Source organism: Cygnus olor, chromosome 21, assembly GCF_009769625.2.
Source record: "Cygnus olor isolate bCygOlo1 chromosome 21, bCygOlo1.pri.v2, whole genome shotgun sequence".
Taxonomy (NCBI): Eukaryota; Metazoa; Chordata; class Aves; order Anseriformes; family Anatidae; genus Cygnus; species Cygnus olor.
This window is the reverse complement of record NC_049189.1, coordinates 7,880,269-7,906,874: the sequence shown is the minus strand read 5'-3', so window position 1 is coordinate 7,906,874 and position 26,606 is coordinate 7,880,269. Positions and strand designations below refer to the sequence as shown.

General features: G+C 53.9%; 2 protein-coding genes across 4 annotated transcripts in view; one reads left to right on the top strand and one right to left on the bottom strand.

The window, feature by feature from the left end:
- LOC121058201 (protein-arginine deiminase type-2-like) overlaps positions 1–9,570 on the bottom strand; it is an 11,782-nt gene extending 2,212 nt beyond the window's left edge. Inside the window, exons 1-13 of one of the 2 annotated variants that reach the window (XM_040533430.1) lie at positions 8,888–9,570; positions 7,301–7,484; positions 7,142–7,211; positions 6,953–7,014; positions 6,727–6,844; positions 6,033–6,158; positions 5,088–5,266; positions 4,813–4,916; positions 4,551–4,662; positions 4,378–4,485; positions 1,822–1,973; positions 1,414–1,558; positions 280–373 (exon numbers count right to left, since the gene is read on the bottom strand). In XM_040533430.1, coding sequence (XP_040389364.1) covers positions 280–373; positions 1,414–1,558; positions 1,822–1,973; positions 4,378–4,485; positions 4,551–4,662; positions 4,813–4,916; positions 5,088–5,266; positions 6,033–6,158; positions 6,727–6,844; positions 6,953–7,014; positions 7,142–7,211; positions 7,301–7,484; positions 8,888–8,979 — 1,546 coding nt within the window. In that variant the 5' untranslated portion in view covers positions 8,980–9,570. The remainder of the gene's footprint in view (positions 1–279; positions 374–1,413; positions 1,559–1,821; positions 1,974–4,377; positions 4,486–4,550; positions 4,663–4,812; positions 4,917–5,087; positions 5,267–6,032; positions 6,159–6,726; positions 6,845–6,952; positions 7,015–7,141; positions 7,212–7,300; positions 7,485–8,887) is intronic. The other variant, XM_040533431.1, reaches the window with a different exon arrangement.
- LOC121058202 (protein-arginine deiminase type-1-like) lies at positions 8,399–26,606 on the top strand. 2 transcript variants are annotated; one of them, XM_040533433.1, is made up of 16 exons: positions 8,399–8,685; positions 17,811–17,985; positions 18,445–18,514; positions 19,856–19,917; positions 20,637–20,754; positions 21,192–21,317; positions 21,963–22,138; positions 22,226–22,329; positions 22,628–22,751; positions 23,619–23,726; positions 23,817–23,968; positions 25,042–25,186; positions 25,484–25,577; positions 25,658–25,737; positions 26,048–26,173; positions 26,286–26,606. In XM_040533433.1, the coding sequence occupies exons 2-16, from the start codon at positions 17,887–17,889 to the stop codon at positions 26,517–26,519; spliced, it is 1,818 nt and encodes a 605-aa protein (XP_040389367.1). In that variant the 5' UTR covers positions 8,399–8,685; positions 17,811–17,886; the 3' UTR covers positions 26,520–26,606. The 2 variants fall into 2 exon arrangements, with proteins under 2 accessions (XP_040389367.1, XP_040389366.1); XM_040533432.1 differs by lacking the exon at positions 8,399–8,685 and adding an exon at positions 15,722–15,907.

The window sequence follows — 26,606 nt, the reverse complement described above, 5'->3', positions numbered from 1 at the left end:
CCCAAAATAGGGCTCGAGGGTGGGCAGGCATCCTGCCTCAAGGACAAGCATGCCAGTCCCTCTTGCCAGCCATGAAGGGCAACGGTTTGGGAGAATGTCCCCTTCCCTGTGTCCCCAACACCCGCATGTCACTCCAGGCATGTTGGGCACTGCCGCCCTCAGGCTGCCTCACCCTACATCAAAGCTCAGCCTTTATTTTAGGGACAGGGATCAGCACGCTTCCACCCACCCCAGCGGGGATTTGCACAATTCCCCCTGGGTTGCCTGCTGCCCCCTTGCCTTTGAACATGGTGGCTTCGCCCTGGCCCTCCTTCTGCTTCTCCCGAAAGAGCTTGTAGCACGCCGTGGGGCTGGCCATCAGCATCCGAAATCTCTGGGACAGGTGAGAGGGAGAACGGTCACTGAAAGGGGCTTATCCAAAACCATTGCATTCATACCCCTCCCTGGGGAAGCTGCCCTTGGAGGCTTGTTTCTGGCCTTTTGCAGAGAAATTGAGGTTAAATTCTTAAACACAGAGGTCTTTGCTGTTATTTAATGCAGTGCTAATAAAATGTACCTGAAGGAGGGTGGTTTACTGCTATTGTTGTTGAAAGGAAATACCAAGGGGTCAAATGCTGCTGGCGCTGCCCCAGGTGGGAGGGATGGGGCGGGGAGGCGACTGCAGCCTGGATGCAGCGGGGTCCAATCCTGACCCCCCCCCGGTGGGGTACATGATCCCTGGGGAGGGCAGGGGGAGTGCTGCTGCTGGCTGGGTTGGTACTTCAACTTCTGGGGGGATTTTTTTGGTCTCCAGGCTGGTGTCACAAGGCAGGGGGAAGTCAGGGAGGATGGAGCAAGTGCTGTGATGCCTCAGGAGCAGGCAGAAAAACCAGCATTAAGATGTTCCCATGCCATTAGGGGAGTCACAAATGTATAGTCTGAGCCCTATGTGTGTCCCAGCTTTCTCTGGTCTTGGTGATCTCTTCTACAGGGGCTTAGCACAACCTAATGAAGGCAAAAGGAGGGTTCCTGGTGTGTGCGTGCGTAACGACTCCTTTTCTGAACCATCCTGGCAAGGGTTTTCCCCAGAGGGAACAGTCTACTTCTCAGAAGCTAGCTCTTTCCTGTGTCTTTTTTTTTTTTTTTCCCCTATTTCCAGCCCATCTGGGAGATGCTGAGCAGCAGCGAGCCCTGGCCAGCTCCTATGAGTCTACCTTTGCAGGCATCTTTTTCCCCCCTCTCTTGGTGTTGACAACAGCTAAGAAAATCCCTTCCTGTGTTCAGAGTACTTCTTCTAGGGGCACGGGAGAGAAGCCAAGCAAGCACCAGCTGGGGCTGTCAAGGAAATGAGCTTTGGGATTTTCCCTAGAGCTGACCCAATGGGATTAGCTTCCCCGAAGAGAAACTGCAGAGCAGCAGAAGGTTTCAGGGTACCTTTGTATCGGGGCTGGGCACAAAAGTGACAAACTCGTTGACGTGGCCCGTGGCCAGCCAGTCGGAGTAGAGCTCCACGGGAGCCTGCACTTGCTGGGCGAAGAGGAAATCCCGCACCACTCTGGTCATCCTCCTCCCTGCGGGCCTGGGGGCAAAACGACCCCCGAGAGGGGGCGTAAGAGGAGTAAATATTTATCCATCGCTGTATGCATGCACATAAATTGCAACCGAGGTGGAGGAAAGGTGGGAGGGAGGAAATGTGAAGGCGGAGATGGAGCAATGGGGTTGGGTGCACCCATAGAGAGGACAAAATTTGGTTAATGAAGGTGCTTAATGTGATTTTCGATGGTATTTAGGGGCACCTGTGGTTCCTTTGCATCCCGAATGTGTGCTTTTCCCATCTCTTACGTGGGGAAGCTGCTGCCGATGAGGATCCTCCCCAGGGGGAACTCCTTCCCTGCCGCAGTGACGGGAGGGCTGACCTCCAGGTTGCCAAAGGAGTCGAGGCTGGAGACGGCCTCAAAGAGAGGCTCTCTGCTCACGTAGCCAAAATCAGGGCCCTGCAAAAAGAGAAACTGCTGTGAGCGTTGCCGTGAGTCCGTCCGTGCCCTTATTCCTCCCGCTGGGCCTGGACCTCCTCTGGTGGGTAAAAATAGCAAGGATGGGGGAAGAGGAAGAGGCAGCCCTAAAGGCAAAGCAGGAAGATGAAAGTCTCCAGGGCATCCAGGCTCAGCAATAAATGGTGAATGCCAGAAGCAGAGTTGGAGTATGGATTCCAGGAGTGATCTCTGCTATCTCGCAGCTGCTTTTTAAGTGTCCACGTTAAGCTAATTAGTTTCTGGGGCAGCCCTGAAGCGGAGTTTCTGGATGGCTGGAGTGGAGCAGGATGAGCTGTGGCCCTTGAGGGTAAATCCTCCCCAGGCATAAGAACCACCTGAAGGTCTGGGCTTCACTTAAATCCCATCTAAGCCTGATTTTCAGGACTGAATATATCTGGGATTTGAGGTGTTGGGAGATTAACCCTTGGTGCCATGTCTGGGATACACTGAGCGAGAGATTGTCATGCTAAAAACAAGGTGAAAATGGCACTAGGGGCACGAATCCTGCTTGTCCTCGCTCTCTGTTTCAAGTCGCTGTGGGTTTGGAGCTCAGGGCTGCGCAGCCCCTCAGACAGAATCCGATATCTGTTGTTTTTCATTAAATCTCAATCACTTATTAGTGTCGGGCTTCCATGGAGGTAAACCATTGGGAGTGCTTCAATTAAGACAGGTTTCCTGCCGGCTGTCTCCTAATTCACTTGGACGGGCACGGCGGTGTTTGCAGTAAGTGGATACGTCCTCGACGTGCTGCTCTGTCCGCACCCAACCTGCGTCAGCCGCTGAAGGCACTGAGCCATCCCGCTGCCTCGGCTTCACGCAGGTGCAAACCCCTTGGCGTTGCCCCAGGGGAACGGAAACGCAGCAGGGAGGTGGGATGCAGTTACAGGCGAAAATGTACAGTTTGGGAAAAACAAGCAAGAAGACCCAAAGGTGTGCGGTTACGATCTAGGAGGCACTTAGAAAAAAATAAAATGAAAAAATCAAGGGTGTTCGGAGAAGCTGGGAGCTGCAGCAGGGATTGGGCACGAAACACCTGCTCCTACCCATTTCAGTCTAATAAACAACAGGGCCAGTACAGGCTCAGCTGTCTGAGCACTGGTTCGTCCCAGGTTTGCGGGCAGCATCCGAGCCCTAGCAGTTCCAGGTGGATTTTGAGGGGCTAATTCCCTGTGGTTTCCTTTTTCCCTGGTGCAGGGTCCCAGGGGCTTAGGGCTTGACTGGGCGGGAGGAGGACGTGCGCTGCCTTTGGCTGCGTGGTCCTAGCTGGAAAATGAGACTGGAAAGATAGGGCTGGGGATTAGGGGAGGCTTGAAAGCAGAAATTGGTGTATAGCATGTTAGCAGCTCCAGAGGCCGAAATTGCTCCTCTAAGTACGAAGCAAAGCAATTCCTAAAGAAGGACTAAAGAGGGCCTAAAGAGGGCTGGTAGAAGCCCAGCTTATTCGCAAAGGAGCGGATCAGCACAGTATTCCCATCCTGCCCGATAAGTTTGGGACTGCATGCACTGCCGGCATGAGGAGTGATGTATTTCAATGCTTTTTTAAAGTGAGGAACCTTCCCCAAACTGGCATGCAGGAAAAAAAAAAAAAAAAAAAAAAAAAGCGAGCTGCCAAAATACTGCTGGGGAGCAGAGCAGGGCTGGGCGTACGGGGCAGGGTTTGGTGGCTCCCCAGGGCTGTCCTGCCCTTCCTGCATGGTGAGATCTCAAAGGGATCATTCAAAATGTCATTTTTTCCACACTTGTCTTTGTGGGACTCTCCTGAAATGCCCTGGTCAGGGTCACTGCTCTCCCAGCAGCTTGCTTCGCGTGCCCTGCCCCTCGCCTTGGCAGCCAAGCCCCGTGGGGAGGATTTTGGCAGCCGTCTGTGTCTTGCTGTCTTTCGAGCAAGTAAATCGACTCCTCTCACACGTTGCTTTCCTCCACTGAGACTTCTCGTTTCGCAATGGGGAAACTTAAGAGCTAGGATGTGGTTTAGCGGTGGGGCTCTCTAGGACAGATCGGTGGCTGGACGTGATGGTCTTGAAGGTCTTTTCCAGCCTGAATGATTCTGTGGCTGCTCAGGTATTTGGGGTGAAGGAATGCTCCCCTTGGCCGGAGCCCTCTGTTCCCGGGGTCCGAGCTCCCTCGTGCCCTCTCACCCAGCCCCTTCAGGGTGGGGGCTTCCCTGGCAGCGGGGCACGGACCTGTCCCTGATCCGTGCTCCGGGGTTGAGGCTCTTGGTGTCGGGGTGGTTTCTCCATGCGGTGGGATGAAGCAGCACTATACTCCTCTCTTTCAGGCAATTCATTATGATGCATGTGGGGTAGAAGAGGTCAAGCACAAGCCCCTGCTCCCAGGGCAATGCCAGCGACTGCCCTGCTCTTACCAGCAGCTCCTTGATGGGGGATTGCTCCAGCCCTCTGTCCTGGGGGGAGTCCAGCACCACCGGGAAACTTTTGTGGGGGGCCTGGCTGTAGCCGAACTCAATCTCATCCTAAAGCAGGACGAAAAGCACATCAGGGAAGGCAGGCTGCGCCCCCCACCCCGGCGCCCACCTACCTGCATCCAGCGGTCCCCGCGGTTGATGTAGCCGAAGCAAACCTTCAGGTCGCAGCCGGCCTTGTTGACGAGGTTCTTGACCTCCTTGACGAAGAGGTAGTTGTCCTTCATGCTGGGAGAGCAGGTGGTGGGAGGGAAGGGGTGGAGGGCCGCTGGAGGATGGGTGTCTGGCCCAGGCACTCCGTCCATCTCCCCCCCAGCTCGGTGACCCCATAGGGCCAATGCCAATTTGGCCATGGAGGTCTCGTCCCTCGGCCCTTACCTGCAGACGAAGACGTTCACCGGTGCCAGCGTGTTGGGGGTCATGATCCACGGTGCCACCCTGAACACCACCGTGTCGGTGAAAATCGGCGTGTGGGGGATGCCCTGGGGGGGGTGAGCAGAAATCAGGGCCCTTCCACTCCCCGTTTACCCCTATCGCCCCAAATACCCTACCCTGACGTTGTTTTGGGGGTAAGCTAGCGGTCTGTTCTCCATCCCTGTGCCCCTTGGGCTGTCACACCCTTCCCTCTGCCCCCTTCCCCAGAGCCCCCCGACCTCAGACAGGGTCTCCAGGAGGCTGACGTGGATGGAGACCAGCCCGGGAAAGGAGTCGTCGGGAAAGCGCAGCCCCTCGACGAAGAAGTTGAGCTCGGCGGCCCCGCCAGCGTGCTGCACGGTGTGGCACAGCTTCCTCCGGCCCAGCACGTGGACATAGCGCTGCCCGAAGAAGGGGTCTGCAAGGACCGAAAGGAGAAGGTGGGTGATTTCCAAAAAGGTGTGGTGGTTTCTAAGCTGTTCTGCTCGTGCACGAGGAGTTTCCACCACCGCCCTATGCCAAAGCTTCACCTCTGCTGGTGGAGGAAACTTCATCTGGCAGAACGACCTTAAAGCAGCTCAGGTGCTTGCAATTTTGCATTTGTGCACGAGACGGGTGGGCAAAATGTCTGAGAGCCTTTTCTTGGATGGAACCAGCATTGCAAAGATGTTTCCACAAGGTTTCTGCCCTGGAAGCCCCTCAGACCTCCCATGGGATAGCAATGCCACAAATCCCTGCGCTGATGGATTTAATCCCATGTTTAAATGTGCTTAATGGCACGTTTCTGGGCTGGATGAGTCCCAGGGATTAAACCACTGTATCCACAGCAGGGAAGAAGGAAGGGAAAACGTGTCTTAGAGCATGTTGCCTGGTGCAGGAAGCATCAGGGTGTCAGGACACCTGTGTTTGTTTTTATTTTTTACTGCTGCTTTGCTGGATGACCTTGGATAAATGGCTTCACCACACTGCGCCTCTGCTTGTGCGTCTCAAGTTTTCCAACTGATAAAAGACTTAAGGCTGGAAAAATTTTGGGAAGCGATGGTGAGGGCACAATGTGCTTCAGAAGCACAGTTTGAGGAGCATGGAGAGAATGAGGTCGGGATGGGAAGACAAGAGCTTGGGATCACAAAAGCCTCATGAACTGGGAGAAGGGGCGGAGGAGGCAGTGATGGAGAAGGACTCACTCTGCACGTGAAAGACCCCAACTTTGTCGGCATCAGAGACGGGAACGTAGAGCACGATTTCATACCCCCGCGGCAGATGCTGTGGTCCTTCAGTCCTCAACACCATCCGAGACATATCCAGCAAATCTGGGGTGCAGGCGAGAACAAACCTGGGTGCGAGCTCTGCCAGCTTGTGCGCTCCTGCCCTGCGCCAAGCAGCGTGCCCTTTCCTTGTAACCAGCCTTGGCATGCATGCTGGAAAAACAGCCTGCGGTCCTGCTAGCAAGGCTTGTGGCTTGTGCTTTGAAACATTTTTTTTTTTTTTTTCCCTGGCACAGCCGGTCCCTGGCCTCAAAAAGCCGATGGGCACTGGCTTGGCGTGGTTTGGTTTTCCAGGAACAGGCGGGTATTCCTGGCTGCCGGCCGTGCGCCTGGCCCCAAGCATCCCTCGGCCAAGCCCCGCCGTCAGCGGCACCTCCGCTGTTTTTTTGGCTGTGCTTTGTGCCCCTGCTTGACCTTGGGGCGATAATTAAAACAAAATACGAGGACAGGAGCGTGATCCCACATGGGGAGCTTACTCAGCAGCTCAGCTGAGTCAGAGCAGAGAGCAGCCAATTCCCAAGCAAGCCTTCATGCTTGAAAAGATTAAAGAGGGGGGGAATAACAGCATTTCTGCTTATTTTTTGAAGTGGAGCTGGGCTTGGGACTGCATTACCTTCTTTGCTGAACACCCTTTCGTCATCGCAGTCTGGCGCGGGACTCAAGGGGCTCTCCCTGTCGCAGCTGACCAGCAGGATGGCCCCGTGTCCCTCGGGTCCCCATGTCCAGCTGGCCTGAAACGCCACTCTGGGGCTTAGCGAGGGGATGGGGACGCGGCAGCTGGGATGCGCTGGGCTCCTGCAAGCCCAAGGACTACCCATGCAGGGAAGGGGCAGGGTTACCTTGTTGGGATTGTTCTTTTCCACCACGCCATCCCGATCCGCATCGACATCCAGGGAGAGCCCTGGAGGGCAAACCCCACTGTCAGCCCGGGATAGGGTGGGTTGGGTGTGTGCACGTGTCCCCCCCCGGCCTGGCAAACCTGTCCCCTGCTCAGAGGGATGCTGCATCGCAGGAGCCTCCCTACTCACCGATGCCGGTGAGGAAGACCCCAGCTTGATCGATGGGCTGTCCTCCCTCTGCGTAAAAGCTGACAATTACCTGGAGATACCCAAATCCGTCTGCTTGGGGAAGGATGCTCTCCATCCCCAGCCAGGAGGGGGTCCGGCGCGGAGCACCCCGATTTTTACCTTGTTATCGTTGACCTCGGTGCTGGCCCGGCTCATGCTGAACCTCAGGACCATGCCCTCGTCCAGCGGCCACCGCGTCCCGCTGGGTGCTGACCCCACCTCGGCTCGGCCCCGCGCTGCCACCTCCACGCTCACCCCCTCCGTGTGCTTCACCCCGAAGGTGACCGCCCCGGCTGGGGCCGCCCTGCAAGCAACGCGCTCTGTTTTCAGAGGTCTGCGCATCTGGCACCCAAAAACCACCGATTCCCATTACGATTCTGCTCTCCACCCAAAACACAGGCTGGCGTCTCCATGCTCACCACTGCCTCTTTTCTACCTTTCCTCACTGCCTGGGAATGTTTGAGGTGCCTTTTTTTTTTTTTTTTTCCTTTTTTTTAGGACAGAACATGCTCTTGTAGCAAAATGGGTCTATTTAGTAGCAATCAGTGCAGATTGCCATTAACTCTAATTACAGCCAAAGCGTTCGGTGCCACTGGAACCAAACTTGGTTTGCACTTCAGCTGAGAAATCTGCGTTATTTGCCAACTGAGGCAAACCCAGCATTTCCCAGCTCAGTGTAGCAGCATGCCAGCTGAGCTGGAGGATTTTACCATGGGAAACTCTCATTTTTGGGGTGATTTCATTCAATCCCAAAGCATCGCTCCCAGTCCAAAGTGCTTTTCCTGAGCTGCTCTGTGCATCCCCTTTGCCTCTCCTGTCCCTAATTTCCCCATCTATCCAAGGTTATTATTTTTGGGTCGCTTTCAGCTCCCAAAATCCAGGCTCCCTTTGAGCACTGACACCCGAGCGCCCGTGCTGGATCACCATTACAGCATCATTTATTGGGTTTCTGAGTGAGGGCAGCACTGCTGAGCATCGGGGGAAGAGGAAATCTGAGCGCCTGCCTGCTGCTGCCTGGGCATTTCTGAAATTGCTCAATTCTGTTTAATTATGCATGCAAAACTGGTTTGGTTTCTGGGCTTTGGGAATCCCACTGGGAAGAGATTTGACCCGGAGAGAAGCCAGATGCACTGTTTGGCTGGAGTATTGAGGGCAAGATTTGCAAAAGCAGCTGGGTGAGCGCTGGGATGAGCCATGAAAGGAGCACATAACCTTTTTTTCTTTTTTTTTTTCTTTCAATTATCTTGAAGGGTAGCGTTAGGCTTGTTTTAGAGGTACAGGGGCAGTATTGTGGGGCTTGCAGGCTTTCTGAGGACACAGATTGTCACCAGATCTTGCTTTCCTCCCCTCTCCCAGCTGCATCACCTCCTTTGCTGTCTGTCCCCATGGCTCCTGCTCGAAATGCCCCATCCCTGCTCATCCCTCTGTTCTCCAGCAATTTTCTGAAATAGCACTGCATTTGTTGACCGCAGGTGGACCAGACTCATCACCTTTGCAGACCCAGGGTACGTATGTCATGCAACAACTGATGCTTGAAACTTGCCCGGGACTTGTGCAGATTTGCAAAGCCCGGGGAGGATTTGTGCCGGTGAATTGCATCAAATCCTAGAGCTGGGGCTTTTGGGGAACAGAAGGACAAATGAGGAGGGGAAACGTGCATGGGGAGAAATAGGTTGAGGAGCAGGTAGGGTTTCACATCCCACTCACCCGTGGACATCGACGGCGAGCTGGGTGCCCAGCACGCACAGCGCCTGGATGCGGCTCCCGTGCTGCAGCCGCAGCGTGCGCTCCCCCGGCATCTCGCTGCCTGGACGCCCCGACGCTGGGCGCGCACCCTTCTGCCTGCTGCAGGAGCTTCTTCCTCCCCTCGTCTTCCTCTCCCTCAGCCAGCCCCACAGCAAATCAATCCACCTTCAGAGCTCGCAAAGTCTGTGATGATGACTGTGCGGCCCCCACCCTGGTTCGGAGGGAGGGGGCGGTTGGATTGGACCCTCCAAAACCCCAGGAAAATGATCGGGGGAGGGAGGGAAGGGATGGAGAGGGAGGGCGGCTGGCCCGGTGCCCACCCTGTCCCAGCCCCATGCAAGCAGCTCCCCCAGCTGTCCCCAACCCCGCTCCCTCCAGCATCTCCCCAGACTGTGATGAGCAGCTCAGTGGGGAGGAGGATGCAAGAGAACCTCAGAGGTGTTTTTTGCAGTGCTTTTGGATTCCCCTGGCGTTTGCAACCCTCTCCTCCTCCTGCACCCCTTTTCTGCTCTCTAGGGAAAACCTCTGCCTGCCTGGGGAGGAACAAATCAAATTTCCCAACCCTCGGGCTAGAGCAGGACGCTCCTTGCTTCCCTGCTTGCTTTCAGCTCACTTCCCTTTGCCTCCACGCACGCCAGCATGGGGAAAGCCGCGGTGGTTGTGCACGGCCGGCGCCCCACTTGGCGCCACGGCAAGGCGCACTGGGAGCCAGCTCTGCCCACGCGGGCGTTTGCATTATTTATTAGCGCCGAGCTGAATATTCATGGTGGAAACCAAACTTCTGCCCCAGATTTTGGAATAACCTGCTGCAAGCAATTAAAGAGCGAGGAGCAGAAATGTTCAGTTTGATCTTCCCTGTTTGTATCCCTTTTGGGCTTTTCTTTTGAGCTTTCTCCTCTCTCCGTGACCAGGGCAGAGGAAATGAGCTCAAATCCAGTTTCCCATCTGAAGCGGATCCCTTTTTTTTTTTTTCCCTGTGACCTGAGCAAACAAGAGTGAAGACTTTGTATTGCTGAGCAGATTGGGAACGTACACAAAAAAAAAGGCAGAAAAAGGGGCAGTTAGGGGGCATTTTGCACATGCAAAAAGGAGGTTTGTGGCAAGAGGGAGATTTTATTGAAGGCTGTAGATGTGCTCTCCCAAGAGTATGAGAAGTTATAAACACTTTGCTGTCAGGCTGTGCTGTTGTGGTCAGAGCAGTGCTGCTGCTGTGCATAGCCAGCCCGGGGGGGGGTGCATTAAGGGACCCCCGGTTTGGGTGCCCCAACCTGAGCTGAGCCGCCAGCAGCTGGAAGAGGCTCCCTCTTCTGAAAAGCATCGTGGTTTTACCCTCACCTATTCGACTCCAGTCTATTCAAACCACCAACAGTAAGAAACACCAGTGAAAGAGGAATCAGAAAGAGAAATAATTGGGAAAAATAAACCAGGACCATGTGGTGTTTGCACAAGCAGGGTCCATTCACCAGCTCTGCGCCATGTGAGACTTCCCTTTTTTTCCCCAAAGCGTCCCTTCCCTGCAGGCAACACATGGACTGGGACGGCCTTGGTTCCTTGTGCTCTGCTGGGACCCTGTGCTGGAGACACAGGTGTAAAATCCCTGTTTTAGAAGAAAACAAGCAAAGCAGCTTTTCTAATACCATTTTCACTTCCCAATTCCTTTACCTGAGGATTTAGGATTTCATTTGTCAGCAAGGAAAAGAAATGCTGCTTAAATCCTTCTTATGAAGAAAACAACCCCAACCGCCTCCCATCTTGTAGAAGGACCCCAAGGTCACCCCATCAGTTGGGGCTTTTCAAGTCAGCAGGAATATTTCTAGCTGCTCGTGGTTTTTCTTGGGTGGCTCTGGCTTGGGCTTGGTGCACCACCATGGGACCTTGCAGCAACATCAAAGATGGGAAAGTCCTGGACGGGGCAAAAAGAGAGGAGGGTGGCTGGGTTGCAGGCAGGGGCTGATTTCCCAGTGGGACGTGGATGCTGCCACACTGGTTCTTGTCTTTGATCCCTATCAGTTGGAAGGAGGCTGGGGTCTTTCCAAGCTTCCTGGAGTCTTTGGAACCCAAGTAGGGTCTTTACTAGGTTTTTGGGGTCTTCGCAAGCCTGCCGGTGTCTTTGGAAACAGGGCAGGGTCTTTGCAAGGCTTTGGGATTCTTTGAAAGCCTTCTGGGGTCTTTTCAAGGTTCCCAGGGTCTTTGCAAGACTTTGGGGGTCTTTGCAAGCTGTGTGGGGTCTTTCAAAGCCTCCTGTGGTCTTTACAAGCTGTGTGGATTCTTTGGAAACCATGCAGAGTCTTTGCAAGTTTTCTGGGCTCTTTGCAAGTTTTCTGGGTTCTTTGCAAGGCTTTGGGGATCTTTGCAATTTTCTGGGGGTCTTTGCAAGTGTCTGGGGGGTCCTTGAAAGTCTTAGGGGGTTTTTGCAAGTTTCTTGGGATCTTTGGAAACCATGCAGAGTCTTTGGAAATCTCCACTTCCACTTGGAAGGCTTTAGGGTTCTTTGCAAGCTGTGGGGCTTCTTTGCAAGCCTGCTGTGGTCTTTGCAATCTTACTGCAGCCTTTGTAAGAATCATGGAGTCTTTCCAAACATTGCAGAGAGCTTTGCAAGCCTCCTGGGTCTTTGCAAACCTCTCGGGGCTGGGAGAAGACAGGCCCGAGAGGCTGCCCAGCATCAGTGCTGCCACACTCCTTGAATTAGAGAGGAAGCGGCAGCGGCAAGTGAGCCTTGAAGTGCCAGAGCCACTGTGGTGATGCCAGCAGCAGGGAGAACACCAAATCCTTCCTGCAGAGGCTTCTGCAAAGTGCCTGCCTATTGCAATGCCTCCATTTGGGGAGGAAGGAGCGGGGCAAGCGCTGCGAAGAGGTGACCGTACCTGCATCCCGTGTGGGGACAAGCGCAAGGACCTGCCTGTCCCCATTGCACAAGAGGCACTGGAAGCTCACACAACTCACTCAGCCAGTCGCCAAATAAACCTTGGTCCATAGCACGAGGATGGGATTTTGCATGAGGCAGAAGCGCTATTCCCAACGCAGGCTTTGCTCTGTGCTATCAGGCGGGAGATGGGCCCCGGTAAACCATCACGAGACGTGTGTGCAAATATAAGCACGCGCACGCTGATGTCTGGAGGCTCGTGGTTTCGCAGCTATAGTTAATCTGGTCAGAGGAGTTTTCTGGTTTTTAAAAATCAGATTAGGAACTGCTCTGTGTAATCTTCCCCGCCACTGACGGATCTGTGCCTGCCCTAATTTGGGGGGACAGGGAACAGATAGCCAAGCCGAAGCTTGCGAACAACCCCAGGAGCTGCTCCGTGAGGGTTCTCATGTGCGCTTCGCCCTGGCTGGGTGCTTTGCAGTCCCTTCCTGCTTGCACGTGTGTGACTGCAAGGAGTAGGAGGGAAGCATGAAATATCCCCCCGTGGCGTCCTTTCGAGCTGACCTTTTGCGTTGAGGAGGTGCAAACAGGTGCCTGTCCGAGCGGAGGCACGAGGCGCTGCTGTCGCTGCTGCTGGGGCATGTCGCTGCCTTTATTTTGGAAGAAGCAGCCAGCTTCGAGGAGGCAAAACCAACCCAGCGAGGAGGATGAAGGAGCTTGGGCGAAGCCGCGCCGACCCACGGCCGCGTTGCTCTCCCCGGGGGGGACACGCGGGCGTGTATTTATAGGGCAGTGCGTTTAATGCAAAGCTGGGGGAGAGCGTGGGCAGGGTGAGCCCAGGGCGCGTGCACAGCTCCAGCCTGGGGGCAGAGGCAGTTTTATGGGGTGCTTTGCTTTGGGATTGCCAGGGATGAAGTCTCCATGTTTTACGAGGCGACAGGCACTTTTGGGGGAGAAGAAAGGACAGAGGGGGCTTTTTGCTGCTTTCTCACCCAGGAGAAGGTGTTTGCAGAGCCAGCACCATCGAGTACTGATGGGTTTTATCAGCTTTCAAAGCATTTTTGCTGGTCCAAACCATGCTCCTGCCCTTCACCAGCCGGGACAGGGGATGCAGAGCCTCAGCAGTCTCGCGACCATGACCGCACGGGATGCTCCTGTCGTGCAGCCTTACGGCTCCGCACCAAAAGGAAGCAAACCCTCATGCAAACAGGAGCGGGACTTGCTAACTGGTTCAATGCCTTCCCCTGTTGCAAGTAATTAGGCTGACAAGGCTCTTAAAAGTTCCTGCCTGCAATTATGCATGCAGAGTAATAAATAAGGTGTAATTATCGGCTTAGGGAGATTATCAAACTTTCCTTGACAGAGTGGCGGTGCAGGATGGGTGAGAAGGGAAGCCCCGCGGGGTCGGGGCTGTTGTGGTGTTCTGGGGGTCGGGTCTTGCCCCATCATGGCTGGAAACAGCCTGAAAAAACCAGTGGGGGGGGGGGAGGGAATGAAGCGAGGCCCCCCAAAAACAAGCTCGCCAATGTGCAATTCGATCTGATGGAGAGGCACAGGGAGTTCGTGCGCCCTCAGAGGGGTCTGAATTTGCCCACTCCTCTCTGAGCCATCTTGCACAGGGAGCCTTAATGACAACCTCTCGGGACAAGGTGTTATTAGGGAGAAACACTCAGCTCTGAATGGGCCAGATGGCTTAAAACTGAAATTCTTCTTATGCATGGGCATGTCGGTGCTAATAGCAGGTGGAGGAGGAAGAAGAGGTGAATGTAGCTGCCACCCAGCAAAGATGGGCTGCTTGGGGCTGGAGCGAGCATTGCTGTGCCTGGTCAAAAATGCGCCGTGACTAAACCCGAGTCTGTCTGTGGAAAAATAAAAACACCGCACCAAACCCAACACAAGCATGAAGTTTCAGCTTCGTGGCTTCTTCCTTGATGGATGTGATCTGGGACGGGTTTGGGGGGAGAAGTGTGGCCGCAGCGTGGGGAGGAGAGCACACTCGTGAGCCCTGTGCCGAAGCCCTGGTGCTTGCTGGGAGCCAGAAACCACCGTCCTCTGCCTGCTTCCAGATTACAGACCATAACAGCATGACCCCGTGGGGATGTAGGTGTGTTCCCTGTCCAGCACAGGGCTCAAACCAGCTGAGCAGGATGCAGTGCCAAAATCACAGCAGGCGGCAAGCTCAGCACCGTGCCCCGTCTAAACCAGCGCGACCAGCGGCCACAAGTGGGAAATCCAACTTGCAGCCTTACATAATGCTCTTTTTTGGTAGACTTACAGCCAAATTCTTCCATGGGGGATGCAAGGAGCTCACAGTGATTCTGCTTGGCAGCAGCTTTATGAATTTTAGGGGTGTGTGAGCCCCTAAAACCCTCCTCTAGGAGGTCTCAAGAACCAACGCAATTCACAAATCTATGAACATCATGAGTTTGGCTTGTGCTGGGTTTCAGGACATGGAATTTTGCTTAAAATCCCAAGCCAAGGTCTTGGAGAGGCTGGAAACACCGCTAGCGTTCCCCTCTTGAGCATCCTGTCCGCCCCAGCAAGCTCTCATGATCTTATTAAAGCTGTGCTTGTGTACGAGACACGGTGCTGCTTTGCTGCTGCAATTAAGGTCGGAGCCCTTTAATGTAGACTTGCTCGGAGACGTTTAAAGCAGCTGCCGTGGCACTGGTTTGATCTCACAGGGGAAGGTGCGTGCAGGTGGCGGCTCCCAGCTCACGTCTCCCCCAGCTGAGGACATGCAGCTTGGTGCAATGGTGGGGACCAGTCCTCCTTGCTCCACCGAGCCTGTTCTAGCTCCTTTGGCTTGCAAGCGGTCCTGCTGCTTGCAGAACTGCCTTTCTTCCATCTCCAGAACTTTCCAGCCCATGGCACGGCACAGGGAGGCATCGCCCTGTGGAAATGGGGACTGTGCCGTCACCGTATCACCCTGCCCCTGTTGCAACGAGATTGGGGATGAACCGCAGCGGGGCTGTCAGCGTGCCAGGTCAGCGGTGATGGAGTTTCCCCATCTCCCTTTGTGTCTCCATCTGTGGGACATGCAGGGCTGCTGCCGCCTCCATCCCGTGTTGGCCCTGAAGCTCCTTCCCAGAGGAGCAGCAAGATCCATCTCACCCAGTTTTCCTCTTTGCCGTCTAGCGAAGTCTCCTGGGATCGCCTGGAGAGAGATGACTATCTCCAGAAAGCCACTTCTTCCAGCGACCGGGGCATTTCCCGTGGGAGCTTCACGCGCATTAAAAAAAAAAAAACAATTCCCCAAATGCCGCATCCAAACAAAACACCCGAGAATCCCTAATTTCCACTGAAAGCCTCTTGCCTTGTTTTGCTTTCTTTTTTCTTCCCTTCCCTGCTTGCCAAATAACCAGTTTTCCCTGCACCCATTTCTGTCAGTCGCGTTCATCAGGAGTTGTTATGAAGGGAAGGACCAGCCTGAGCAAACATTTCCTTTTGCTGCTGCAGCGGTGAGTGCCTTATGCAGGCATTGCCCTAATGGGGTAGCCGAGGCCGTGAGTCACCTGTGGAGAGCCTGCATGGAAAATTTGGGTTGTTTTAAAGAAAATGCTTCATTTTAATGATACCGTGTATTATAATAAGCCTAAACTACCATCTTGCATAACAGGAGGGGGTAGAAATGTTTAATGCATAAAGCTTTGGAGTCCTTATATGGAGCTGTAAGGGAGGTGAGGGAAAGAGGGGAGAATGAGCCCCGAAAGGGCTGGCTGCTGAGCATCCAGGGCAGGGCTGCGCATCCCCACCCCGTCCTGCCCCTGTGCCCCCTCCCTGGCCCCGCAATTGCCACCTGGCCCTGGGGGCTGCCTTATCACCCGCATCTCGCGAGCGGGGCGGCAGCTTCGCGGGTGGTGGAGGTGGAGACGGCAGGGTCCCTGGTCCACCCCGTCATCGAGGGAAGGGAGGAAGGAGGAGTTAAATTCCCCTGCCTTTTAATCCAGTCATGCTGGTTCACCTACAAAGCCGGGCAGCCAGGCAGCAGCTTCCTTCACATGCGGCCGCCGTCCACGGCACATCATGCCCCAACGCCAGGTCGTGAAGATGTCCACCAGCCGCGCCAGCTACGGTGTCTGCGTGCTGGGCACCGAGGTCTTCCTTGACACCCACCGGTAAGGCTGGGGGGGTCAGGGTGCCGGCGAGCATCCCTAGGGATGATGGATTTTAGGGGGAGCCTAAAGGCGTTGGGCGGTTTTGCTCTTTGCTTGGAAGCGATGGGTGTTAAGGGGAAAGATCTCTGGGCATGCACGGAGGTTTCATCCAAGCTCAGTGCATGGGGGACGTGTGCCCCCAGCTCTGCTTCAGGCAATGCCGTCCCATGGGGAGGTGCGCCCGAAGGAGGGATGTCGGCCCCAGCAAAAGCAAGGCGTCGAAGCGTAGCCGAGCAATGACGATGTGCAGGCAAAGCCCATGCACACCCCGGCTAAGTGGGATCTATTTCTGGCTGCGAGTGCATTAGGCAACAGCAATTCAAGATGAGCAACTTGTCTGGAGCTAAACTGGGTTAAAGAACAAATGTGTGGCTCAGGCAGAAAAAATCCATGAGCGGGTTTGCACAGGCGACGTAACAAGAAGAGATTTTTCTGACGTTAAACATAGGGGTTGCTTTATTGGCCAGATATGAGGCTGTATTTACTCTCCTGTGACATTGTCATTATTTAATAAATCACGTTTATAATGATAGCGGCTACAGGCTGAGCCAGTCGGGATCACAGCTGGTGCAATTATTTGGGTTGTGCGTTGGAGCCAGGCCAGGAGGTGCTGACATCCCCCCGATGGGGCTCGGACCCAGCCTCAGCTGCCCTTAAAACATTTCATTTTTACCTTCAGCCAGGTGGGAATACAAAAACCCTGTTATTTGCATTATTTTTCTCAATCTGAAGTCACAGCAAGCATTTAAGCATGGGGCCCAAGTCCCAACATGGGCTGATTTGGCTCCTTGGTAGCAAATCTGAGCTTTGGCCCAAAAAGACATATGTCAGATGCTTTTTCAACATCAGGGCTAAAAAAAAATAGGAGTCCCTTCATGCCCTCAGAGCACTGGTGGGAGCGACAGCCCTCTCCATGCTGGGGGAAATTCAGTGATGGATGCTTCAAGCTTTGACCATGGCTTGGTTCGGTTTGGGGCAGAAAACTGAGCTTGGTGGGAATCCTGCAGAAGTTTGTGTCTCAGTGGGGTGATGCAGAAGAGCAAGGGCTGTGAAATCAGGGTGAATAGACCCAAATTTGAGATGTCATAGCATGCAAAAGCGTGCAGGTAGACTGCGGGTAGTCTTGCAATGTTGCACACTGGTAAATGTGTGGGGTGACAAGCGAGATGATACCTTAATCTCCCCATACAAGCTACTGCAGGCACCGGGGCTGCCATGCCAAGAGCAACGCCAGGAATAAATCCCTTCTGTGCTTTTTTCTCCCTGCTAAAATTTATTACCGTGTCCCTTTCCGCGTGCGGCTGGGGAGGCTGGCTCCCGATGGCAGACAGGTTGGAGCACTCGCGCACCCCGGACGGAGGTGCCGGGGCTGTAATGAGCAGGTAGGCAGCACTTCAAAGGCGAGGGATGTCATACAGGTGGGGTGCAGGCTCTCCACGCTCGGCTTTGGGTTCTGCTCCACTTTGGGCATCTCTCAGGTCAGGGTATGCAACAGCAAAGAACCAGCTCCCCGATGGGTGACAGCCCAATGTGGCCCTGCTCTTGGTCTGGGTTTTGTGCTGGGATGCTGACGTTTTGGGTTTTTTCTTCCTGTCAATGAATGAGGTTGGGTGCCCCAGCTTCAGAGATGTGCTATCTGGGCTTAACCACGGACGGACGTGCCAGAGCTCCAGTGGGAGCCCTGCTTGCTCAACAACGCCACAGAGATAATACTTGTAAAATTCAGACGACACATTTCGTCACCTGAAGATGGTTTCTTAGTCCCTGAAACCCGGTTAAGGCTGGATTTTAATTCCAGGAGACCCAGTTTAACTATTTGGGTCCACAGAGGACAACAGGAAAGACAACTCATGCTCTGTTTCAGATCTACCCCCAAAGGTGCCACGTCATTCGATGTCCATGCCACCTCTGCAGTTACGGTCCACATCATCCACAACCCCATGACAAAACCCATGTTTAACTCCAGATGGCCACTGGATCCTGATATAGAGGTTGTAGTGACCATCGATGTCACCAGCAAGACCGTCAATGACAATAAGGTTAGTTCCTTTTTATGCATTGAAGCTGAAAAAATTAAGTTAGAATTTCCAAGAAAGCAGGGCAGGCTCGAGCACTTCCAGGCAGTGCTAACATCAGGCATGTTTCCTTAGAATAAACTCAGAGACCTAAACAGAACCATGTAATTATTGTGTACGAAAAATGAAACTAAGAAGAAGGAGATGACATTTTGTGCCCTAAAAAAGAGATAACAGTGACTGCAAAAGCCAGTGTCAGAAACTCCATGCCAGGCAAAAAAAATAGTCTTGCCTTGGCTTTTTCTATGCCAGTTTTTGCGTTGAAGCATGCAGAAATTGTTTGGTTGAGCTATGATTAAAGGAGCAGGGCTTTGATGAACCTTCCAACACCTTGTTGTATGGCATTGCCGGGTCAACCCAATGAGTGGAAAGACCTACTCAGCATGACAGGACATGGGTCATGATGTGGTGATGTCTTCGCAGGTTAAGATTTCATACTACGGACGGGAAGAGAATGAGCTTTCGGTGGCTTGGTTGTATCTCACCTGCGTAGGTGCGTATTATGGCAACACTTGTCCGAACGCGGCCAGCCCTTCCTGACGCTGCAATCTAGCTGGGTTCAAGGGATGGGAGGTAACTGGGGGATGCAGACTGCCCATCTGCAATGTGCAGTGATGGTTTGGGTGTTCACAGCTTATGCTGACAAGCAGGAGGGAAACAATTAAAATGTTATTGTGCTGCCTTATATGGTGCAAAAAAGACGCAGGCTGGGCACTGTCCCCACCCAACGCACGCAATAAGCAGCCTCCTCTGACCGCTGAGACGATTTTGCTGATGGAGGAGGATCCAAAGATGACCATGTCACCCACCTTTCGCTGGCGAGCCCCTCCTCGACCTCCAATGCAGCTGGTGGAGAGGAATAGGCACCAAAATGTAGTTGTCTGACCTATTTCAGGAGTTTAGGATGAGATGAATCATTCCCTTGAAATGCCTATTTTCCTCTGCTGACTACAAAGGGAGTCTAGACAACTAGTCTGGATGCAGAGTCTTCCACTTGGATGGATTAATTACCCTAAATTTGGGATTTTCTGAAGCACTCACATGATAGTCAGACCTGTGTCCTCAAGTCATGCGCTTGCCTGCCAAAATTGCCCCTGAAGAGGCTGATGGTTTCCCACGTCCCATGGACTCCACTGGAGCCATCCAGGGCCACTGCTGTCCACAGAGCTTTGACCTTACAAAAGCTCTTTACTTGCTTAGATTTAGGACTTCATTTCCAAAATTACAGGCCCAGCTTCTCCATGTGCTCCTCTCTGCATCAAGGAGAAGGCCAATATCTGCTCCAGTGCCCACATTTTACACATGCTGTATACATCTTCCTCTGACCAATTCAGTGGATATACGTCTTAAGATAGACTTTGCACAGATTTATGTAGGATATAGATGAGGTCTCCAGCAGACCTCCAGTTTGGGTCCAGAAGAGCTCTCAAAGGGCAAGTCCTTCTCAAACTTCGCATCACCCCTAGCAATTATTTAGTGTCCACTCACCCATGGTGAAGGCACTTTCATGCCTTTACCATGTTTAGACTTCATGAAAAAGTGGTCAACATGGAATTGGTGAAACCACAAAAAAATGCCGTGGAGTGGGTACGTCCCTGCTGGGGGACCCAAGATGGAAGAAGATGGGTGGAGACCAAGTGGGGAAAGCCTTAAAAAAGCTGTTGGGTTGCTCTTCTGTTGGTGTTTTGTTGGCAGCGTTGGGTCTGGAGCCACACTGGGGTATGAAGGTGGGGTTGGCTTTGGGTGACTCAATGCTAGCATTGGGGATGAGCCCAAAATGTCCCTGAGAGCTCGTTCCCATGCTGATGGCTTCCTTCTTGCTCTGATGTTTCAGACATATCCCTGGACGTGGATGTGAGCCGTAATGGCAGAGTGAGGAGCAAAGGGAAGGACAAGGTAATGAGAAACGCTGCGTGGCTTTGGGCGACGTGTGGAGGGTAAATGCGGGGAGCTTCTCTTTGCAGCCTCTTCCCTGCAAATCTCCAGGAGGGAGAGGGATTTGGGTGGTGTCTGAAACAGGGAAAATAATGTGGCAAGTTCTCAGCCTTCTAATTGAGGAGGAAAACACTTTATTTTTTTATTCTGTGCCAAAATCTCCTTCCTCTCCAGTCCAGCCCCAGGGATAGTACAGAAGAAAACACTTTTTTTTTTTTTTTTGATTTGAAACGTGCCACTAAATGACTCATCTGCAAGTTTTGCAAGCAGAAAGAGATTTACCCCCTTGGCAAGAAATCTGCATATGCCCAAGCACTTACGCCCGGGTAATTGTCTGCAGCCAGATCAGCAGCACAAATTGTACATCAAGATGAGATGCGTTTCTAGAAATGGGATATTCTCTTTCAAATGAGGGCTGGCAGATATACTCTGGCTTGTTAGAAGATAAGATCTGTTTGAAACAGTCCTTGCTGACCTGGCTGGAAGCTGAGGTTAGGAAATTTAGTGGCTTGAAAACATTGCTGCCCTCTCCTCACCAGCCCTGAGTGCACTTTGTGGGATCTCCTCTGAGTATGGATGTGGCTATAGGGTTTTCCCAGTCCACCCACTACTGGGAGGAGGCTGGGAGGGAGAAATCTTGCTGGCTCTGCTCCCATCCCCGTTGGGTGCTTCTCCTCCAGGCCAAGTGGACATGGGGTCCGGATGGGCAAGGTGCTGTGCTGCTGGTCAACTGTGACAGGGACAGCCCCGGCGCGGTGGGGACAGACAGCGGCCAGGTGGACATACGGACCAGTGCAGGTAGGACATATGGACCAGTGCAGGTAGGGTGTCACCCACAGCACCAGGGGACCTGTAAGGTCACACCAGGGAGCTTTGCCTCTTGCAGCACCTCCATCCTTCTCCCTCTGGTCTAAGGCGCCATTCACGTGTCTGGCGATGGCGAAATGGGTGGCAAAAACAATATCTGGTGTAATCAGAGCAATTAGAGATAGCAACAGCATTACCTGTTTCCGCATTGCAACAGAAATTGGCTCTTTTCCACATCTCCTTCCCCATTTTATTTTCCTGGACATCTCTATAAAATCTATGAGCGTCATGCAACATCCCATCTGGTTTGCCCTATAAATCCACGCACAACCAAAGACTGTGTGGAGAATAAATAGCAAAGCCCACAGGCAATGCTGGAGGCTGGAAACCTCCCCTTGTCCCCTCTCCTTGTCTCCTTCCCCCCATAGACCTCCAGGACATGTCTGTGATGCTGCTGCGGACTCAAGGTCCCAGCAATATCTTTGCTGAGTACCAGCTGGTCCTGCACGTCCCCGAGTCGGACGCAGACAAAGTGCGTGTTTTCCATGCCATACGTGAGTATTTCCTCCTCCCTTCCTAGATATCCAGGCCAGCCCATCGTGACCCTGGGGTGGGCAAACCCTTTGTTTTATTGCTCGCTATGGATAAGGGCTGGGTGCCAGCGCTTGCTGGAAATACCTGTTTATCCCCAAAGTTCCTCTGCTGTTCTAGAAGATGGGGCTATATGGGGAGCTTAAAAACTGTACAGGGAAAAATAATTTAAAAAAAAGGCTCTGTTGAGTGGGATTGCTGAAGTTTTGAGAGCTTCACAAGCAGATAACCCCCCAGTGGCTGCTGGCACCTCTGCGGCGCAGGCAGAGTCCCAGGCGCCAAAGCAGCCCATCTCGTCGGGCTGCGCGCTTTGCCTTTGAACACCCCGGTTGGTGGATCCCAGCAGTTCCCTGCCGAAAATCAGGTCAGAGGAGCCAAGTATATCATTAGATGCTTAACTTGAGACACGCACCTTGAAAGGGTTTGACCTGAGGGCATAGAGTCCTCTTTGTACAAGCAGATCAAGTGTGTTCCCCAGAGAAGAGCAGGCACACCCGCTCCTCTGCAAACCACGCTGGCATCAGCCACCTCCTCGCTGGTGCCTCTTTCCAGCCCTCTGGATGGGGTGGCCGCCCCGTGCTGGGCTGGCTATTTCGGTGTTTCTGCAGGGAGTGACTCACACCCCCAGTACAAACCCGTGCTGGGGCCGGGTAAGCTCTCCTATGTGCTAGACCGTGTCGGCAGTGGAGAAAACACCTTCTACGTGGAAGGGTTGGCTTTCCCTGATGCGGGCTTCTCCGGGTTGGTTTCCTTCAGCGTCAGCTTACTGGAGGTCCCCCATAAGGTACGTGGGGTCTGCCCCGTCCCTGTCTCACGCAAAGCACCTACTGGGGTTTTTGACTGCTGCTCTCCAGCATTTCGCCTCTTGCAGTATTCGCCGGGCACCCCGATTTTCACGGATACGGTAGTTTTCCGTATGGCACCCTGGATAATGACACCCAACACCCAGCAGCCTCTGGAGGTTTTTGTCTGCAGGTAGGAGGGATGTCACCCCATCATCACTCCCCAGGCTTGGGGACTCTCCAAGGAGAAGCTTTTGACCCTTCCTTGTTTCACGCATGCTGTACTGGAGCCTAATGTTGCTGTCGGTACCCCTCTGGCACTGCTGCGCTCATTGCATCCCCAAGGAGAAGGTTGAAGGACCTTCTCCAAGAGCTAACCTCATGCAAAGCTATTGCCCAGTGCACTAGGGATGAGAAATGTGCTGCACGGTTGGGATGAGAGGTCTTCTGTGGTCCCTCCTTACAGCCTTCACTCCTTCCTCTCCCCCCAGCATCAAGAGGGGCATAAACTCCAACGAGGTCTTTCTGGAGGAGCTCCAGGCCCTGTTGAGGAAAGCCAACTGCAAGCTGACCATCTGCTCAGAGGTCGAAAGCCGGAGTGACCGCTGGATCCAGGTCATCACTCGATGCTTGTAATACGCGTCTCTTCTGGTGCTTCTTACGGGCTCACGGGGCACACAGGGTGTTGTCCCCACTGCTGACACCCCGGGAGGGATGAGCTGCATTGCTCGGGGGAAGCACACAGATGCTAAGAGATGAACTGGACAACCATGAGCTAAAACATGGGGAAATGCTGCTGGTGGTGGCAACAAGAGTGTTGCTTGGACCCTGGGGACATTGCAAGAGGGACCCCATTACCAGTGGGACCCCACTGTAAGAGGGATCCTATTGAAAGAACCATGTGGGTTATTAGAGGAGACACCCCACATGCAAGTGGGGCTCTACTGTAAGAAGGACCCCACTGCAAAAGAAACACCATGGGGCATTACAACAGGGCCCCCACTGCAAAAGGAACCCCATGAGGCATTGCAAGAGGGACCCCATTGCAAGAGAGACCCCACTGAAAGAACCTTGTGGGGCATTGCAAGGGGGACTCCAAGGGGCATTGCAAGTGGGGACCCCTTGCAAAAGGGAACCCATAGGGCGTTGCAAGGGTGACCGTGTGGTGCCTTGCCAGCGGGACGCCGGGTACGCGGGTGGATGGCCACATGTTCCCCCAGCAAACCCCAGCCCTGTTCTGCTGGTCCTCGTGGCTGTGAATTGCTCACGTGGGGGGGACCTGTCCCAGGCACCGCAGTGGTGGGCAGGGCGTCACCCCCGGTCCCCCCGGCACAACCAGGGAGCTCTGGGGTTTGGGCAGCAGCCGAGTTGTGCCAGGATCTCCCCGTTTCCTGCTCCACCCTCACCGCATGCTTCGCCCAGATGGCTATCACCCCCAGGAGCCTTCCTCCTCCTCCTCCTTCTCCTCTCTTCCCCCAACAGGATGAGCTGGAGTTCGGCTACGTGGAAGCACCGCACAAGACCTTCCCTGTGGTCTTCGACTCACCCAGGAACAGAGGCTTGAAGGACTTTGCTTTTAAAAAGATCCTGGTGCGTCAGGGCATTGCTAACCCCTTTCTCCCCAAAAATCCTCTCTTGGGGCTGGCAGCGGCTCCCATCACTGCTCCCCTCTTTCCCCAGGGCCCCGACTTTGGCTATGTGACCCGCGAACCCCCTGGACATGAAGCCTCCAGCCTCGACTCCTTCGGCAACCTGGATGTGAGCCCACCGGTGACGGTGCGGGGCAAGGAGTACCCGCTGGGCCGCATCCTGATCGGCAGCCCCCTGCCCTGGTGAGACAGGAAAGTGTCGAAAACTGTGGGGAGTGGCTGCAGTGAGTGGAAAATTCCAGGCTAAATCCCATGTGCAAATTTCACATGCAAACCGCGTTGCTGTTCCTTCTCCCCGTGCAAAATCCTTCATGCACCGCTATGATTATTTCCCCCTCCCAAAATGTTGGTGCTTTCACTCTGATCCTACAGCACCCTAAGCACCATGCCTATTTTTCTTGAAAGGAAAAGCAAGGGAGTTCAGAAAAGGGTAAAACCTTGAATAACTGGAAATTGTTTTTGCTCTGCCCTCGGCAGCAGCTGTGGGCAGGGAACAACAGCACCCTGCAAAGCCCGCACAAAGGCGGCTCTTCATCCAGATAAACAACAACAGGGCTGAGTCTGGACAGGATTTGAGCCAGGACAGCAAACGGAGCAAGCTGTGCTGCTGCGGCGCTCAGTGCCTCACTTACCCTGACGGGAAAATGGGATTTTCCCAGCCTCGCTGGGGCTGTAATTATCCCTTATTACAAGAGGTTTTAATTAATGTTTTCTCAGCCTGCTGCTGGCTGTCTAAGAAAACGTAGGGAGGGATTTAAGGCTCGCAAGGATGGGGTGAATTAAGCCTTGTGCCCATTTCAGCGGGGAATGTGCTGAAGCAGAATGGAGGAATGTAATGCACATATAGATATACATGGATATATCTGCGTGCATATATTTATATACCAATACATTTATATGCAAACATATATGTGTATACACCTATATGCACATATCTATATAACAGTACAGTTATATGCATTTATCTTTGTAAAGGTACATCTGTACGTATACGTCTATATACCCCATGCATTGTGTTAGCAGATTAGTGGGAGTTTGGGATTCGATGATTTGCTTTGGCCGTCGGATTTGCTTGATTTCCCACCTCTTCCCTCCTGAAATGGCTACAAGTGGGCAGAAATGCTGGCATTTCCCATCAAAATGGGATGCGCTGGTGCGACTTGTCCCCTCTGCGTCGGGCATTTTGGGGACAGATCTCACCAAGGGGTGCGATCGCCTCCGTCTCCTCCTCCTCCTCCTCCTCCCTCTGCCCCCAGGGCCTCCGGCCGGCGGATGTCGAAGGTGGTCAGGGATTTCCTTTACGCCCAGAAGGTGCAAGCACCGGTGGAGATCTACTCGGAGTGGCTGAGTGTGGGCCACGTGGACGAGTTCCTCACCTTTGTCCCTGCATACGACAGGAAGGTAGTGTCCCTGCATCCCCAGTGTCACATGTGGCATCTGCTGCTGATGCAGAAAGCCCTTTATTTTGGCAAATCAGCAGAGAAAAAAAAAAAAAACACAACACAACAACTTGGCTTCTGAGCAAAAGGCAAGGCCAGCCCTGTGTGTGAATCGCCTTCCTTTTGGGTTGGCTTCCTGGAAAACGATGAGTGCCCTGTGCAACCCCTGGGGCTGGGTTTGGACATGCATGGGCTGGCACGTGAAAATCTCCTATTTGCACGAAAAAAAACAAACAATCTTTTGGGCTCATCCACACAGGGTTTCCGGCTCCTGTTGGCCAGCCCCACCGCCTGCTACAAGCTCTTCCAGGAGAAGCAGAGGCAGGGCCATGGTGAAGCCACACAGCTCGTGGGTAAGGCGGCGGGCGAGGGAGTCCCAGTGGCAGCGGGTGCCAGCGGCGTCCCTCACCGCTGCACTGCCGTCCCCACACAGGGATGTCGGGCACCGAGCGGAGGAGCATCGACGACATCCTGGCGGATGAGGGGCTGAGGAACGACAACAAGCATGTGCAGGTGCACGGGGGTTTTGTAGCCAGGGTGGATTTGGGGAGCGCCTCTGCTCGCGTATGACTGCCGGGTGGTTGATGCACGCAAGGGGAGCAGCTGCAAAGGGGCTGAGCACCCTTGGGTGCTGGCTGGGCCTCGGCTTTTGTCCCAGTGGGAGGTGTGAAACCCAAGGCAGGAGGTTGCTTGGGTTGGGGTGGGTTCAGGAGGTCTCTCAAAAAGAATGCAGTGGAGAACATGGGGCCTGGGCTGCAATAGGGCCCACAGGGGTCCGTGCAAGGGATTTGGGGAGGCAAGTCAGAGTCCCCGCTCTCTGCAGCGCTGCATTGACTGGAACCGCGACCTCCTGAAGCAGGAGCTGGGGCTGAGCGAGCAGGACATCATCGACATCCCCCAGCTCTTCATCCTGAATGGCTCCCGTGCGGACGCCTACTTCCCAGACATGGTGATACCCCCCCAGTGCCCCTTCTCCTCCCTCCCCACCACCTCCTCCCTTCTGCACCCTCCTTTTTCACCTTTTTGGGTGAAAAAAACCCTGCTTTTTGGTCCGTCCGCAGGTGAACATGCTGGTGCTGGGCAGGCACCTGGGCATCCCCAAGCCCTTCGGGCCACTGGTGGCCGGGCAGTGCTGCCTGGAGGAGCGCGTGCGGGCGCTGCTCGAGCCCCTGGGGCTCTCCTGCACCTTCATCAATGACTACTTCTCCTACCACGTCCTCTTTGGCGACGTCCACTGTGGCACCAACGTCCGCCGCAAGCCCCTAGCTGCCAAGTGGTGGCACGTGGTGCCCTGAAGTGCCCAGGCAGGAGCTCCAGTCCGTCCCGATGGTGGATGAGGGTGGATTTGGAGCATCTCAAAATAAAGCGTTTTGCCAATATGA